Consider the following 14306-nt stretch of genomic DNA (forward strand, 5'->3'; position numbering starts at 1 on the left):
GCAAGTAGCCAAGCCAGGCTGGATCCCAGGCAATCTGGCTCCAGAGGGCTTACGCTTCACCAGGACCCTCCCTTGCCTTTCTTGAACCTGTGAAGGAACTTGGTACCCTTGTTGAGGGTGGGCACGGGCAGCCTGCCATCCTTTTGGGAGCCGGTCCATTTGCCTGGATCTCAGCTCCCCCACTTTCCATGTGAGTCCCTGGGACTTCACTTCTTTCTTTGGGGTGTGTGTGAGTGTGTGTGCAAGAGTGAGAGAAACTTCAGCTGCCAGTGAGGACGGAGGCCTCCAGACATCAAAATGGGCACTGCAGAGCCCCGGATGGATGGACTGGAAACAGGCCTGGGTCGAGTTAAGCTAATTCCTCCCAAGGCTGGCAGAGGCCACGGCGGGAACTTCTGAAAGCACAGAGAACAAGTCCTTTCATGTGGCCTCCCTTTGAGCTGGCCTCCGGGTGGGGCTGGGGTCAGTGGGTGGAGGCTGGGGAGTGTGTGGAGGGGCGAGGCCGCAGTCCGCCTGGGCAAACAGATTGGGCAGTGGCTGTGAGCACAGAGCACCCATTGTGCACCTGGAGCTCTGCTTTCAATAATCTGCTTGGAAGAATGTTTCATTGAGTGCCAGAGAAAGGAGCCATTGAATTGCCTGGGGCCGAGCCCCACGAAGGGTTAAAGGCAAAGAGGCTATGGGTGCCCAGGCCTTAGCCACTCCTGACTCAGATGCCTGATATGGGGATTCTGACCACTAAGACAAGGGATACTCAGTGAGACCACTGAAAGGGCCGGAAGCTGGGGTCAGAGGGGGACATATGTCTCCCCCAGAAATGCTGCAGCATCGAGGAGGAAAACTCCCTTCCTCCCAGAGCTACTTTGCTAAAGTAACATCCAGCAAGAACTGGGCCCCCCTCAACCTGTCCACTGGGGAGAACAACTGATCTGGGCAGGTATATCCCTACCTGGACTTCTCACATCCCCCCCCCCCCCACAAGTTGCCATTGAGTCAACTCCAACTCATGGTGCCCCTATGTGTGTCAGAGTAGAACTGTGCTCCACAGGGTTTTCAATGGGTGGGCTTGAACCTTTAACCTTGTGGTTAGCAGCCGAGTGCTTAAATGCAGGACTTCCTATATGGACCCTTAACTGGGACCCCTGCCATCCATTCTCCACCATACAGCCAGTCTGGCTTTCTTAAACACCTCTGACCTTTCCATTAATCATTAACTAATCATCATTAAGGATGCACTTGTAGAGAGCATGGGAGTTACAGTGAGAACAAGTGGTCACTAGCCTAGGTGGCCAAGGGAGCCTGTGGAACTTTCTCTTACGGAGGATTTTTTTCAAATAGAAGTGCTGCTTATTAAGAGGATATGGCCTAACTGCTGGAGAAGGCATTAGCACTGGGATTCTGTGCACCCACTCAGCGCATTTCTCTCCCGAGAGCCATGTGCCCTCTCCAGCCACAGAGGATCTGTAGGGCTTGAAGTGTAGGTGCCATAAGGTTGGCACCTGTGGGCTGGGAAGAGGTGGCTGGAGGTGAGTAAGATGTGGCCTTCCACTGGGGAAAATGCTCTTGCTGGGCTGCTGAGACTGGCTGCCAGGATCAGAGCAAGGCAGCTCCCTCATCACTGATGAACCTTCTTCAAATGCAAATGCACCCTGAGCCTGCATCTGCAGGGAGGATGTTCTATGACTGAAGCTGAGCTGACAATGTGAGCTTTTCGTATTCACCATTTTGGATGGAAACCTTTAAAAATAGATGACGCCTTCCCTGCTTTCTTAAAAAGAGAATCTCGAATGAGATTTAAACTCTAGAAGGTGACCCACCATCCACTTCTGTGCTGGGCTGTGATTTGGTGATGTCCTTGGGACTGTTCAGGTGGATCTAGCTCTTTGTTCCTGCACTAAATGAGCTCAAACTCTTAGGCCATCAGTCTGAGTTTTACGGTTATTCTTTTGTTTTTCCATAATGATTTCACTGTGAAATAGTATTACTATAAAATGGGCAATTGCCTCAAGCCGCCTTCTTATATATTCTCTCTGAGCTGCGTTGAATATGCTTGGGCTGGGAAACTAACTCATTAGCATCGTAAGAATTGTGTACAGAATAAGAGTCAGCAGGCTGTGAGTGAGGAAAGCCTGAGGAGCTTTCCTCTGAGCTAAGGGCTTGAACTTTGTGACAGTTTTTGACTGTTCAGAAGCCTTACTTGTTTTCTTTTAGGTCCTTGATTTGGTCCAGCCTAGACAAATTGACCTCACGGCGACCCCACGCACAATGGAATGAAATGCTGCCCGGTTCTGCACCATCCCTGTTGTGACTTTGTGCTTCATAGGGTTTTCATTGGCTAATTCTCCGAAGTAGATTGCCAGGCCTTTCTTCCTAGTCCATCTTAGTCTGGAAGCTTCACTGAAACCTGTCCAGCATCATAGCAACATGCAAGCTTCTACTGACAGATGGGGTGGGGGCTGTGCTTAAGGTACATTGGCTGGGAATCGAAGCTGGATCTCCTGCACGGAAGGTGAGAATTCTGTCACTGAACCACCACTGCCCCCGTAGTATATACAGTCTGTGCAAAGATCTTTGCCAAGGGCAATAAGTCAGAAATAATGTCTGTACTGAGGTAATTTTAATTCAAAGTTGACCAAAAATACATACACGCCTACCTACTCACACGCACACATAGCAATGAAAGACAAAGTCACAAAACAGACTCACCCAGTTCTTCACTTTCACATTTCCATGTCCTAAGAAGCATTCTGGGGATAAATACTTCCAATCAACATTTCTGAATTTGAAATAATCTTAAAATCCTTTAGTTTTCTCTCCTAATACCTCCTGGACAGATGGACACTTTATCTCCTTCTTGCATAGTTCCAGTAACAGGGAGCTCAGTACTTTTTGAAGTCTGATTCCATCAGCAAAAATCTGTGACTGTTATGAAGTAACAAAACTACACCGCTGCCATATCTGATCTGTATTTCATGCGCAGATGTGAGGTTTCTTGTTGTGTTTTAAAGTGGTTGTACTTTGGGGGCTATGGAGCAAGAACACACCTATGTGGATGGGGGATAGATTTCTCATTCCTGATGCCAATCGTTTTGAAGTGTAGGGCCATAACGCTGGCACCTGTGGGCTAGGAAGAGGAGGCAGGAGGTGGGTAAGACGGGGCCTGCCACTGGGGAAAATGCTCTTGCTGGGCTGCTGAGACTGGCCGCCAGGATCACAGCAAGGCCGCCCCCTCATCACCCATGAACCTTCTGCAAATGCTAATGCTACCTGGTAATGTAAGATCCTGAGATAGAAACTTCAAAGGCTAGCTTAGCCTGTCTGGAGAAGGAACTTGTGCTTCTCCAAGCCTTACTTCTTGGGTCTGAACTTGAGACATCTAGGAGTTCTTGGGAGCCCACCTGGGTCGTAGGAGGGCCAGTGGAAATTGTCACAGAGAAGAAGGCAGGTAAACATCCTGTAGAGAACTCAAAGGGAAGATAAGTGAGCCACATCTTGAAAGCGATATGACCTGGATTCCTGTTACTCTTCGTGTTGGTTTCCCGTTGTCTTCCCTGGGCCTTTGGAAATGTCTGGTTTGAATGTTCCAGCCTGCCCAGCTGTGCAAGCACACTATAGGAAGAGTTGAGAGTCAATGTTTATTTCCTGAGGAGGTCAGAGGAGGAATGGTGCCCTCTGAGACCACCGTGGGCATGATTTTGGTGGTTAACAAGAGACTCTTAAAAAAATGTGAATATTGGGGAACAAGAGTTGGGCCCAAGAGGTCTACCCAGTCTTCTCCACATGGTGATTCACCCATCATTGCCATCCTTTCATTAAGCAAGCTGCCAGATTTCCTACAAAAGTAATCCCTGAAATCTGTCTCCCAGTAACTTGCACCCACAGGTCTTAGTCCTTCCTCTTCCATAAAGAACAATCATAATAACAGTTCACATTTACTGAGTGCTTACTATGTGCTGTGCACTGTACTGCATCTCATTTATATTATTATCCCATTTTACAGATGAGGAAACTGAGGCTGAGAGAGATGAAATAACTGGCCCAAGGCCAGATCCCAAATAAGTGGCAGGATTTGAACTCAAGCAGTCTGTTGCCAGAGCCCACAGCTTGAACACTCAGAAACACTGTCTGTCTTTTTCCTATGATAACCCCACAGAGATCTGTAGCCTGTGGTTCTCCGTCCCCCAGCCTTTTCTCATCCTGGCTGAATCCTCACCGGTCCCCTTGCTATTTCCCGTGACACAGCCTCTCGATTCCCACCTGTATGCATGGCAGTCCTGTCCAGTTCCTCTGGACCAACATTTCAATGCAGAGAATGCAAAACCCACATCCATGTGACCTGCCCCTCTTTGACCTCAGGACAGCCTCCGGTTGAAGCCTCCAGAAACACCAGTTTAGCAGCATTCCCCTCAGGAGGCTGTATTTTTCCTGCCTGTCCTCCACATTTCTTCTGCCAGAACAACAGGCTCAATTTTCCCTTCTGATAAATCTAGTCATCCTAAATATGGGGCTTTGAGCAAACAGGAGCGGCTGGCCCCACACAGCCCTCATTTCGAACTGCAGTTTCATGAGGGCTGCTATTTTGGAGACCTGGTTTCTTTCCCCACACACAGTGGCTTAAAGTCAAAGCAAAGAGATTACTACAGAATACTGGCAGGGGGTGATGCTAGGAGAGAAGACACACCTGGGCAGCATGATGGGTAGAAACGTTGCCCAAAGTTCCCCCAACACTGACTCTTCAAGCAGCTCTGTGAAAAACAGAGTCCTTGGCCACCCAAAACTGGGAAGTTCAGCTTTACCAACCTCCCTCCTGATGGTCAACAGTGTGCATGTTAAACATTTGAAGAAATCCTAGTAGCAAGGAAACCTAACTGGTTTTATTTAACACAGTTTTCCCATTGAAAAGTGTCTGTTGTCATTGTTAGCTGTCACCTAGTAGGTCTTTGACTCATGGCAACCTCATGTACAACAGAAGGAAACACTACCTGGTCCTGCGCCATCTCCATGATTGGCAGATCGGACCAATGTGCTCCCCATGGTTTTAATTGGCTGATTTTTGGAAGTAGATCACCAGGCCTTTCTTCCTAGTCTGTCTTATTCTGGAAGTTATGCTAAAACCTGTTCAGCATCATAGCAATGCAAAAGCCTCCACTGACAGGTGGATGGTGGCTGCGCATGAGGTGCCTTGGCCAGGAATCAACCTGGGTCTCCCACATGGAAGGTGAAAATTCTGCCAGTGAACCACCACTGCCCTCCATTTAAAAGTGCAGCCTAGCAACATTTTGGAAAACAGTGACGCAGAGCAGAGGTTGCAAACTTGGCACCCAATAGCTTCATATCTTCCTCAGATAGGTTTGATTTGGCCAGCACAGTATTTAAATTTTGTTTTAAATTAGTTACTAACACTCAAAAACTGGACCATTTCTCATAATAATCTGGATTGGGATTCTTCTTGGAAAAAATCAGAAGCTCTGGTAACATTGGTCCACATTCTGCATGGCAACGGTCAACTGGGAACAAGGCTTGTGGTCTTTAGCTCACTGCAGCTCCGAGCCTCCCTATGGCAATTCAGCTGCCCTCCAACCCTTTTCTCGTTTATGATACTTGCCTGGTCCGAGGTGGCCAAGCCTGCTTTCTCTGTCCTGGAGGTTTCCTTGGGTGGGAATTGGGCAGGATGACCCCCAAGGCCCATTCATCCATTCATTCATGCAACAGATATTGATTTAGCTTTTACTGTGTGCTGGACTCTGTGGATATAAGATGTATAAAACAGCCCCTGCCCTCTGGATTCCAGCCCTGATACATGAGTCAGAATAGACTCCACGGCAATGGGTTTTTTTAAGTCGTGAATTATTGAATGAGGTGGGGGCAGGGTTTGAAAAGCGGGGAGCTGGCAAGTCCCAGCTTCTGGATTTCCAGGCCCTGGTGCTTGACATCATAGGGTCGCTATGAGTCAGAAATGACTTGGCGGCAACGTGTTTGGTTTTTTGGTTTGGTGCTTTAAGAAGTCTTCCCCATTCTCCCTATTGCCTTTCCTGGCCCACAGAGGGGAGCCACCACCCAAACAGCCACTGTGAGCCCAAGGGGAGAAGCCACTAATTTTCTCTGTGACTTGGAGTTCCTACCCATCTCAGGGCCTCCGTTTCTCTACCTGTAGAATGACCCTGTTGAAAATTGTGCAGGTCCGTTCCAAGGAATGTTGTGTGCTATAGAGTCGATTTTGACTCATAGCGACCCCATGTGCAAGGGTAGAACTGCCCTGTAGGGTTTTCTGGGCTGCAATCTTTATGGGAGCAGATCACCAGGTCTTTCTCCCGCTGAGCTGCTGGGCGGGTTAACACTTGGCAAGGCTAAGACTGCATTATCCAGGAATCTCTGACCCGACCATACTGGGGCAGTTCATCCAATTCCAAGCAGCGCCCCTCCCTCCTTCCCCAGTCTCGGCCAGGGCGGGGCGACTGGAGCCAGCGGGCCTAGAGGGCCTGGGCTTCCCGCCCGGGGGCGGAGCCGGGGCTCGGCATCCCGCCACTCCACCTGGGCTCAGCTCGGCAGATGTTACAGCTTTTTCGCATTCTCTCCCGCGGTGTCGTCCCACCATCCCACCCCAGACCCGCCCAACTCATGCCTCCCTCCCCTTCTCCGCTGGGGTCCTGCCCGCCTCCCTGCGGGGAGTCCTCTCTGTTCTGAGGACTCCGGGCGGGGCGAGAGGCCGGGCCGGGGGTCTGGAGGGTCGGGGGGAGGAGAAAGGGAAAGCCGAAGCGAGAGAAATTAGGAGGCGGGAGAAATCGAGGGTTTAGAAGGAAGAGGCGAGTCAGAGGATGGTGGAGAGCACTTTCTGGAAGCCGCCAAGCTGTGTCTCAGGCTGGCCCGGCTGAGGTGGGGGAAAAGGAACCAGACGGGCGCAGCTCGGCGCGGGCCTGACCTCCCCAGAGCGCCCCGCAGCGGCCGCGCAGGTCCGGCCCCGCCGTCAGGCCGCCAGTCCAGGACCAGCCACTGAACCGCACCCGGGAGTGCTGAGCGCTCTCGCAGGGTCCAGGCCTGCCGGCTGGCGGGCGGGCAGGACGTGCGCCCTGGGCGCGCGAGGCCGTGAGGCCCGAGGAGCCCTGCCCGCCGTGACGCGCGGACCAGCTTGGCGATGCACGCACTTACCGGCTTCTCGCTGGCCAGCCTGCTAAGCTTTGGCTACTTGTCCTGGGACTTGACCAAGCCAAGCCTGGTGGCCAACGGACTCGGGGATGCCGGCGAACAACCCTCGGCTGCTCCGCCCCAGCCTCCCCACATCATCTTCATCCTCACCGACGACCAGGGCTATCACGACGTGGGCTACCATGGCTCAGATATCGAGACCCCTACGCTGGACCGGCTGGCGGCCGAGGGCGTCAAGCTAGAGAATTATTATATCCAGCCCATCTGCACGCCTTCGCGGAGCCAACTCCTCACCGGCAGGTAGGGATGGATGGTCGAGGCCGCTGGCGCTGGGCGCCGAAGCCCAGTCCGTAGATTTCTCCTGCACCTACAATCCCGGTGCTGGGACCTGGGAAACCAAGGCTTAGGGCCAATTCTGCCTCCACCGGACTGGGTGATCATTAGTCAGTCCCTTGCGCTCCCTATCTGGGCCTCGGTTTCCCTAACTGTACACTGAATGGGTTGGATCATCTTTGAGGTCTTCCAGCTCTGATATTCTAGGACACTCACACTCCACACAACGTGCAGGAGACATCTGGTCATCTCTTTTTTAGAGGAACATGGCAGCCCCTGAAGTTCTGTGCTTGATTTTGAATGCTGCTGCTTCTATTTACACACCTTGAGCGCCTGAGTAATTCAATTAATTTCTCTAAGCCTCAGTTTTCTTGTCTGTAAAATAGGGTGAAGAACAGTTTTGGGAGAGTGGTGAGGATAGACTGAGATGTGTGTATTCTGGTTGGCTGTCAATAAACGACAGCCTCTATATTACTGGGTCGCTGTGAGTCAGAATAAACTCCATGGCAACAGGTTTTTGTTTTTTTTTTTAATATCATGGAGAGGATTAGGATCCCCAAACTGTTCAGTGACGACATTGGAAGGAATTGTCAGGTAGAAGAGAAAGACACACACAAGGTACCATGGTCTATGTAGCCCTGGGCTGATTACTTCACTTCTCTGAGCCTCTACTTTTTCATCTGTGAAATCCTCCCAAATTGGCTAGGAGCCCTAAGGAGACGTGCTGCTTCCTTCATCCGGAATTGTCCACTGGCGAGGCAGCAGTATTACAGGATTAAAGGAACAGGGAAACAGGAGATGGGGGTGTGCGAGGCAAACTCTGGCCACTTAGGAGAAAACCCTTTGGCAAGGCTGAAACTAATCCTTCTTGGGCGGAGTCCAAGGCTTGCTTTCTCCCAACCTCTTCTACCCAATAGCCACTACAGTGATCTTAGAAACCAGAGCCTTATTATCCCTGTTCCTGGATGAGAGAAACTGAAGCAGGGAGTCAGGGAGGGCCCAACTCTGCCTGTGCCCAACATCAGGATCTCCGGGAGAGGAAGCTGAGAGGCCAGGTGCTTGACAAGAGTCCTGGAGCTGGAAGTCCATGGTGCCTTTTCTTCCTTGGATCTGGCACGCAGCGTTTAGATCCAGAAAGATCTAGCAAGCGAGCAGGAAGAGGAAGAGAGGGAGGGAGTGTCTGTGTGAAGACCAAGCCTCAAGGATGAATCCAGAAGAGGGAGGAGGAATCTGCATTCCCGAGAGAGGCACACACATTAGTATTTCTCTCCCAAGGGTTGATTTTTGGTTTAAGCCACAGAATGAGCAGAGCAGCCAGCGGGCCAGCGCTCCAGCCCTCTGATCTGCAAAGTTAGGTAAGCGCCCGGCTGGCAACCATTCTGCCCTCAGCCCCCTGCAGCTGGCTCCATCTAACTGATGCTTATTGCTCTTTTTAGGGGTTGTTAACACATCCAGTGGTGTTGCGGGAACCTGGAGTGAGCCAAAGTTTCTTGCTTTACTCACTTGCAGATGAGCTTTGGTGACTCTTAGCTGGCATGCCTTACTACACAAATCAGTGTTCCATGGCCCCACTCCTAAGAAGTGAGGCCGGCTAGAACTCAGGGTTCTTGGGTGCTTCTTATGTCAAGTCCACTCGTTTATTAGCTTGACTGAGGCCTGGAGAGGCCGTATCACGAAGAGATTTTGAGCATGAGTTGCGTAGACCTGGGTTCAAATCTCAGCACCACTGCTCACCAACTGTCTAACTTTAGACCACTTGCTGCCGTTTTGGGAACCTCAGTTTCATTATCTAGAAAACCAGTTGCAGTTGAGTCGATTCCGACTCCAGTTGTAGAATGGGGATAATAATATTCTTCCCTGTAGGCCTTTTACGAGGATTAAATGAGAAAATAAATATGTGGCACATAGTGTTAAAAATGGCGGTAGTAGCTAATAGTAACTAACAACAGTAATAGCTCTAGAATAAGAAAACCAAAACAGAGAAACCCATCTCAGTGCCGCTGTTAAAGGTGTCAGGCTTTGAGGTCTTGGCTTAACTTGGATGCCTGGGGGTGAGAAGAAAGGTGTGGAATTCTAGCATACTTGTGAAGTTCCAGTTTTCTTATTTACTCTGGGACTTTTAAGACTTGAGTAAAGGCAGGACAGCATGGGCAGATCACTTGGGGGCCTTGACCACAGGAGGGTAAGTGGGATATGAATGAGTAAATGAGGAAAGCAGGATTCTGCTAACCATTTGCTTCTGCCTCAGAGTGCTGGCCTGTGGGAGGACCTGGATCAAGGGGTCACATGAACTCACGGGTAGGCACATGGGAGCCAGTCTCATAAAATTTAGGAACTGGAAGGGCCTTAGAGAGCTCCCATTCTAACCAACTCACTTCCACACACAAGCAATCTGACACCCTCTGGAGGAAGAGAAGTGACTTCATTTGCTGGAAAAGCATCTCTGTTTGGCCTTTACTTGGATTTATGTTCAAGTCCTGGCTCTGCCCCTGACCACCAAGTGACCTTGGGCCAGGCCCTTTTTCTCCTCTGGACCTCAGTTTCTTGATAGGATGACTTGGGTCCCTCCTGGCTTTAAAACCCTCTGAGCATCATTCTTCATACACTCATTCCATAAGTAATTGAGTGCCCCTTAAACTTCAGTTGGGTGCTAGAAATACAAGGTTGAGTAAGGTATAGTTCCATTACCTATGATTGGTCCCAGGACCCCCATACAACAGAATATAATCCCGTGGCTAAGTAGAACAATGATGTTGTTGTTGTGTGCCATTGGATAGATTCCGATTCACAGCGACCCTATAGGACAGAGTAGAACTGCCCCATAGGGTTTCCTAGGCTGTGTTCTTTAATGGGAGCAAATTGCCAGGTCTTTTCTCCCTTTTGGTTAGCAGCTGAGCACTTAACCATTGTGCCACCAGGGCTCCTTTAGAACAATGATAAACCAAAAACCTGTTGCCATCGAGTTGATTTCAACTCATAGCAACCTTATAGGACAGAGTAGAGCTGCCCCATAGGGTTTCCAAGGCTGTGCTCTTTACAGAAGCAGACTACCACATCTTTCTCCCACCAGCCGAGCAGCTGGTGGATTCGAAGCCAAGTGCTTTAACCACTGTGCCACCAGGGCTCCTTTAGAACAATGATGGTGAGTACTAAGTGCTGGAGGAACTCAGGATCAAAAGCAACTCATTCCTCAGGAGAATTGTGAGAGAGACTTCACAGTGGGGTAACATTTGGGCTGGGCTTTGAAAAGTCAACAGGAATTTGCCTGGGAGAGCAGGACTTGCTCTAGACTCCATAGTAAATTAGTGGCGTAGAGCTTAGGGACTCTGAGGTCTGGAGTCAGACTGCCTGGAGTACAAATCCCAACTCCAACTACCAGCATGTAAATTCCTGGGCAAGTGATATAACTTGCCAAGCCTTGGTTTTCTTATTTGAGAATTGGGAATAATAATGATCTATACCTCCTAGGCTATGGTGAGTATTTAGTGAGATAATTCATGTAAGGGGCTCAGCACAATGTTTAGCACACAGTGAGTGCTTCGTAGTAGTTGTTATTATTGTTGTTATTATTATTAATGTTGTTGGGTTTAGCTCTTAACTCCCCAGCTTTCTAGCTGTGTGATCCTGTATCAGTGGCATAACCATTCTGAGCTTCAGTCTCCTCCTCTGCAAACTAGGAATGATAATAACATCTGCTTCAGTTGATTTTGAGCATTCAATGAGATAATACATGCAAAGCGCTTAGCACATTAGATAATTCATGGTGGTTACTGTCGTGGTTTTTGCTGGTAGCGCTGGGATCAGAGCCCACCTCAAAGTGGGTATTAGTGGGGGGTGTGGTCTGTAGCTCACCTGTGTCTTCTATGCCCTCCACTTCCCCTGCCAGGTACCAGATCCATACAGGACTCCAGCACTCCATCATCCGCCCGCAGCAGCCCAACTGCCTGCCCCTGGATCAAGTAACATTGCCCCAGAAGCTGCAGGAGGCAGGTTACTCCACCCACATGGTGGGCAAGTGGCACCTGGGCTTCTACCGGAAGGAGTGCCTGCCCACCCGCCGGGGCTTTGACACCTTCCTGGGCTCGCTCACAGGCAATGTTGACTACTACACCTATGACAACTGTGATGGCCCGGGGGTGTGCGGCTTTGACCTGCACGAGGGCGAGAATGTGGCCTGGGGGCTCAGTGGCCAGTACTCTACTATGCTGTATGCCCAGCGTGCCAGCCACATCCTGGCCAGCCACAGCCCCCGGAGGCCCCTCTTCCTCTACATAGCCTTCCAGGCGGTACACACACCCCTGCAGTCCCCGCGCGAGTACCTGTACCGCTACCGAACCATGGGCAATGTGGCCCGGCGGAAGTATGCAGCCATGGTGACCTGCATGGATGAGGCTGTGCGCAACATCACCTGGGCCCTCAAGCGCTACGGCTTCTACAACAACAGCATCATCATCTTCTCCAGCGATAATGGCGGCCAAACTTTCTCAGGGGGCAGCAACTGGCCGCTCAGAGGACGCAAGGGCACTTACTGGGAAGGTGGTGTGCGGGGCCTCGGCTTTGTCCACAGCCCCCTGCTCAAGCGAAAGCGAAGGACAAGCCGGGCACTGGTGCACATCACTGACTGGTACCCGACCCTAGTGGGCCTGGGAGGTGGCACCACCTCAGCGGCTGATGGGCTGGATGGTTATGACGTGTGGCCGGCCATCAGCGAGGGCCGGGCCTCACCACGCACAGAGATCCTGCACAACATTGATCCCCTCTACAACCATGCCCGGCACGGCTCGCTGGAGGGCGGCTTTGGCATCTGGAATACGGCCGTGCAGGCCGCCATCCGCGTGGGTGAGTGGAAGCTGCTGACGGGAGATCCTGGCTACGGTGACTGGATCCCACCGCAGACGCTGGCTGCCTTCCCTGGCAGTTGGTGGAACCTGGAGCGGATGGCCAGCACCCGCCAGGCCGTGTGGCTCTTCAACATCACTGCTGACCCCTATGAGCGGGAGGACCTGGCTGGCCAGCGGCCTGACGTGGTCCGTGCCCTGTTGGCCCGCCTGGTGGACTATAACCGCACGGCCATCCCTGTGCGCTACCCGGCAGAGAATCCTCGGGCCCACCCTGACTTTAATGGGGGTGCTTGGGGGCCCTGGGCCACTGAGGAAGAGGGAGAAGAGGAGGAAGGCAGGGCTCGGGGCTTCTCCCGGGGTCGCCGCAAGAAAAAATGCAAGATTTGTAAGCTGCGATCCTTTTTCCGCAAACTCAATACCAGGCTGATGTCCCATCGGATCTGATTAGGGGAGCAGGCGTCTCTGTCCTCCTAGATGTACTTCCCCACTTCAGCCTGGCCCTGTTTCTCCTCAGGGAGGATCTTGAGGTCAAGTCTGGTCTGCCCAGAGAGATAAGGGCTTAGAGCCCCTCGGTTGAACAGGGTGGAGAGCTCGGCTGGCTTGGTGGTAGGGAAGAAAATAAACCAGACTGGGATGCCTGGGTTCCAGTCCTGCCTCTCTACTGACATGTTTTGTCACCTTGGGTGGCCTGTTCATGCTCCCTGGGCCTCAGTTTCCTTACCTGTAAAATGAGCTCTAATGTCTTTGTGACTCTATGGTGGTGGACCTGGTGCCCGGGGCCATGATAGAGTTCCTGCCTGAAGCCACTGCCTCCTGGCTCATTTAAGTCCTCACCTTTGAATTTTGAATTCTGTGGTGCTGCTCCGGTGAGGGGCCACATGGGGGCAACTCCAGGCCTGGGGAGGGAGTGATGTGAAGAGATCCCAGCTGAGGAATGAGCAATCTGGTGGCTCTCTGAAGGGTTCCCTTGAGTGCTGAGGGTAGAGGTGCAGGGATCAGGGGGAAGGTGACCTTGCTGGGTCTCCACGTGGCCTAGGGCAGTCCTGGTACCAGACTGGTTGTTCCTGACCCCAGAACCCAGAGGAACTGTTAGGCACTGCAGGGCCAAGAATGGTTGAGACAGCTGAGAAATGAGCCCCTGAATGAACAATTGGGACCCCGAGTTCTTGGACAGTGGGCACAGTCCTCTTCTCTATTTCCCTATCTGCGAATGGGGATGCCAGCCCTGGCTCTGACCACCTCACAGGGCTGTTGAGGACTGGCTGAGGGAATGGCTGTGGAGGAGCCTGTGAACGTGATTAAAATGCCGGAACATGAAGTGAGGATGCCGTGCTGTCTGCGCACACAGGTGGGTGTGTGCATGTGTGTGCTGGGGGCTAGGGTGAGCTCCTGGCCTGGCCGAATGAATGAGAGAAGGATGGGCAGCCTGGCTAGGAGGCAGACTGGATGAGTTCTAGTCCAGTCCTGCCATAAACAGGTGCCTACTGGCTACCTTGGGACATAGGCAAGCAGGCCTGACAGTGCCAAGAGGACAGAGCAGGAGAGCAGAGCAGGGTAGGGAAGGAGCACTGTTCTGGGAGTCAGGAGTTCTGGATTGTTATCCTGACTCTACCTCTGACTTGTGCAATTGTGGGAGGGCAGCTGTGTGACCTCAGGCAGATCCCTGGCCCTCTCTGGTCCTCAGTGTCCCCCTGTGTATAATGGATCATCTAAGAGCTCTTCCTACTTGGCCATCCTGGGCGCCCTACCCTGTGTGTGTGTGTGGGCACAGGCTGAGCGGTGGGGAGGAGGGGCATGGGGGTTTAAAAGCCTGCCTGCTGCACAGCGTGCCTTCACTCCGCACAGTGCGTTCCGCAGCTCTCCCTTCAGGTTCCAGTCGATGCAGCGTGTGTAGGCGAAAGCCCTGCTGTGAATTTTGAAAATAGTTATTTTTGTCGCTGGCAAAGGAGGCCCGTTAGGACTCATCAGCTTGTGGATGAGTGGGATGGG

The 14306-nt window shown here is 51.8% G+C and overlaps 1 protein-coding gene across 2 annotated transcripts; it reads left to right on the forward strand.

Annotated features, from left to right (window-relative positions):
- The first annotated feature begins 4000 nt into the window (after positions 1-4000).
- ARSI (arylsulfatase family member I) lies at positions 4001-12811 on the forward strand. 2 transcript variants are annotated; one of them, XM_023739188.1, is made up of 2 exons: positions 4001-4032; positions 11345-12761. In XM_023739188.1, the coding sequence occupies exons 1-2, from the start codon at positions 4001-4003 to the stop codon at positions 12759-12761; spliced, it is 1449 nt and encodes a 482-aa protein (XP_023594956.1). The 2 variants fall into 2 exon arrangements, with proteins under 2 accessions (XP_023594956.1, XP_004384951.1); XM_004384894.1 differs by lacking the exon at positions 4001-4032 and adding an exon at positions 7076-7443 and having other exon boundaries at positions 11363-12811.
- The last annotated feature ends 1495 nt before the right edge of the window (positions 12812-14306 follow it).

This window comes from Trichechus manatus, unplaced genomic scaffold (genome assembly GCF_000243295.1).
Source record: "Trichechus manatus latirostris isolate Lorelei unplaced genomic scaffold, TriManLat1.0 scaffold00130, whole genome shotgun sequence".
In the NCBI taxonomy this organism is placed as follows: Eukaryota; Metazoa; Chordata; class Mammalia; order Sirenia; family Trichechidae; genus Trichechus; species Trichechus manatus.

Bases quoted from the DNA above. Each gene is read 5' to 3' on its own strand.
- ARSI (XM_004384894.1), top strand. From the start codon at position 7,133: ATGCACGCACTTACCGGCTTCTCGCTGGCCAGCCTGCTAAGCTTTGGC. The intron at 7,444-11,362 runs GTAGGGATGGAT...TTCCCCTGCCAG, and splicing joins AGCCAACTCCTCACCGGCAG to GTACCAGATCCATACAGGAC.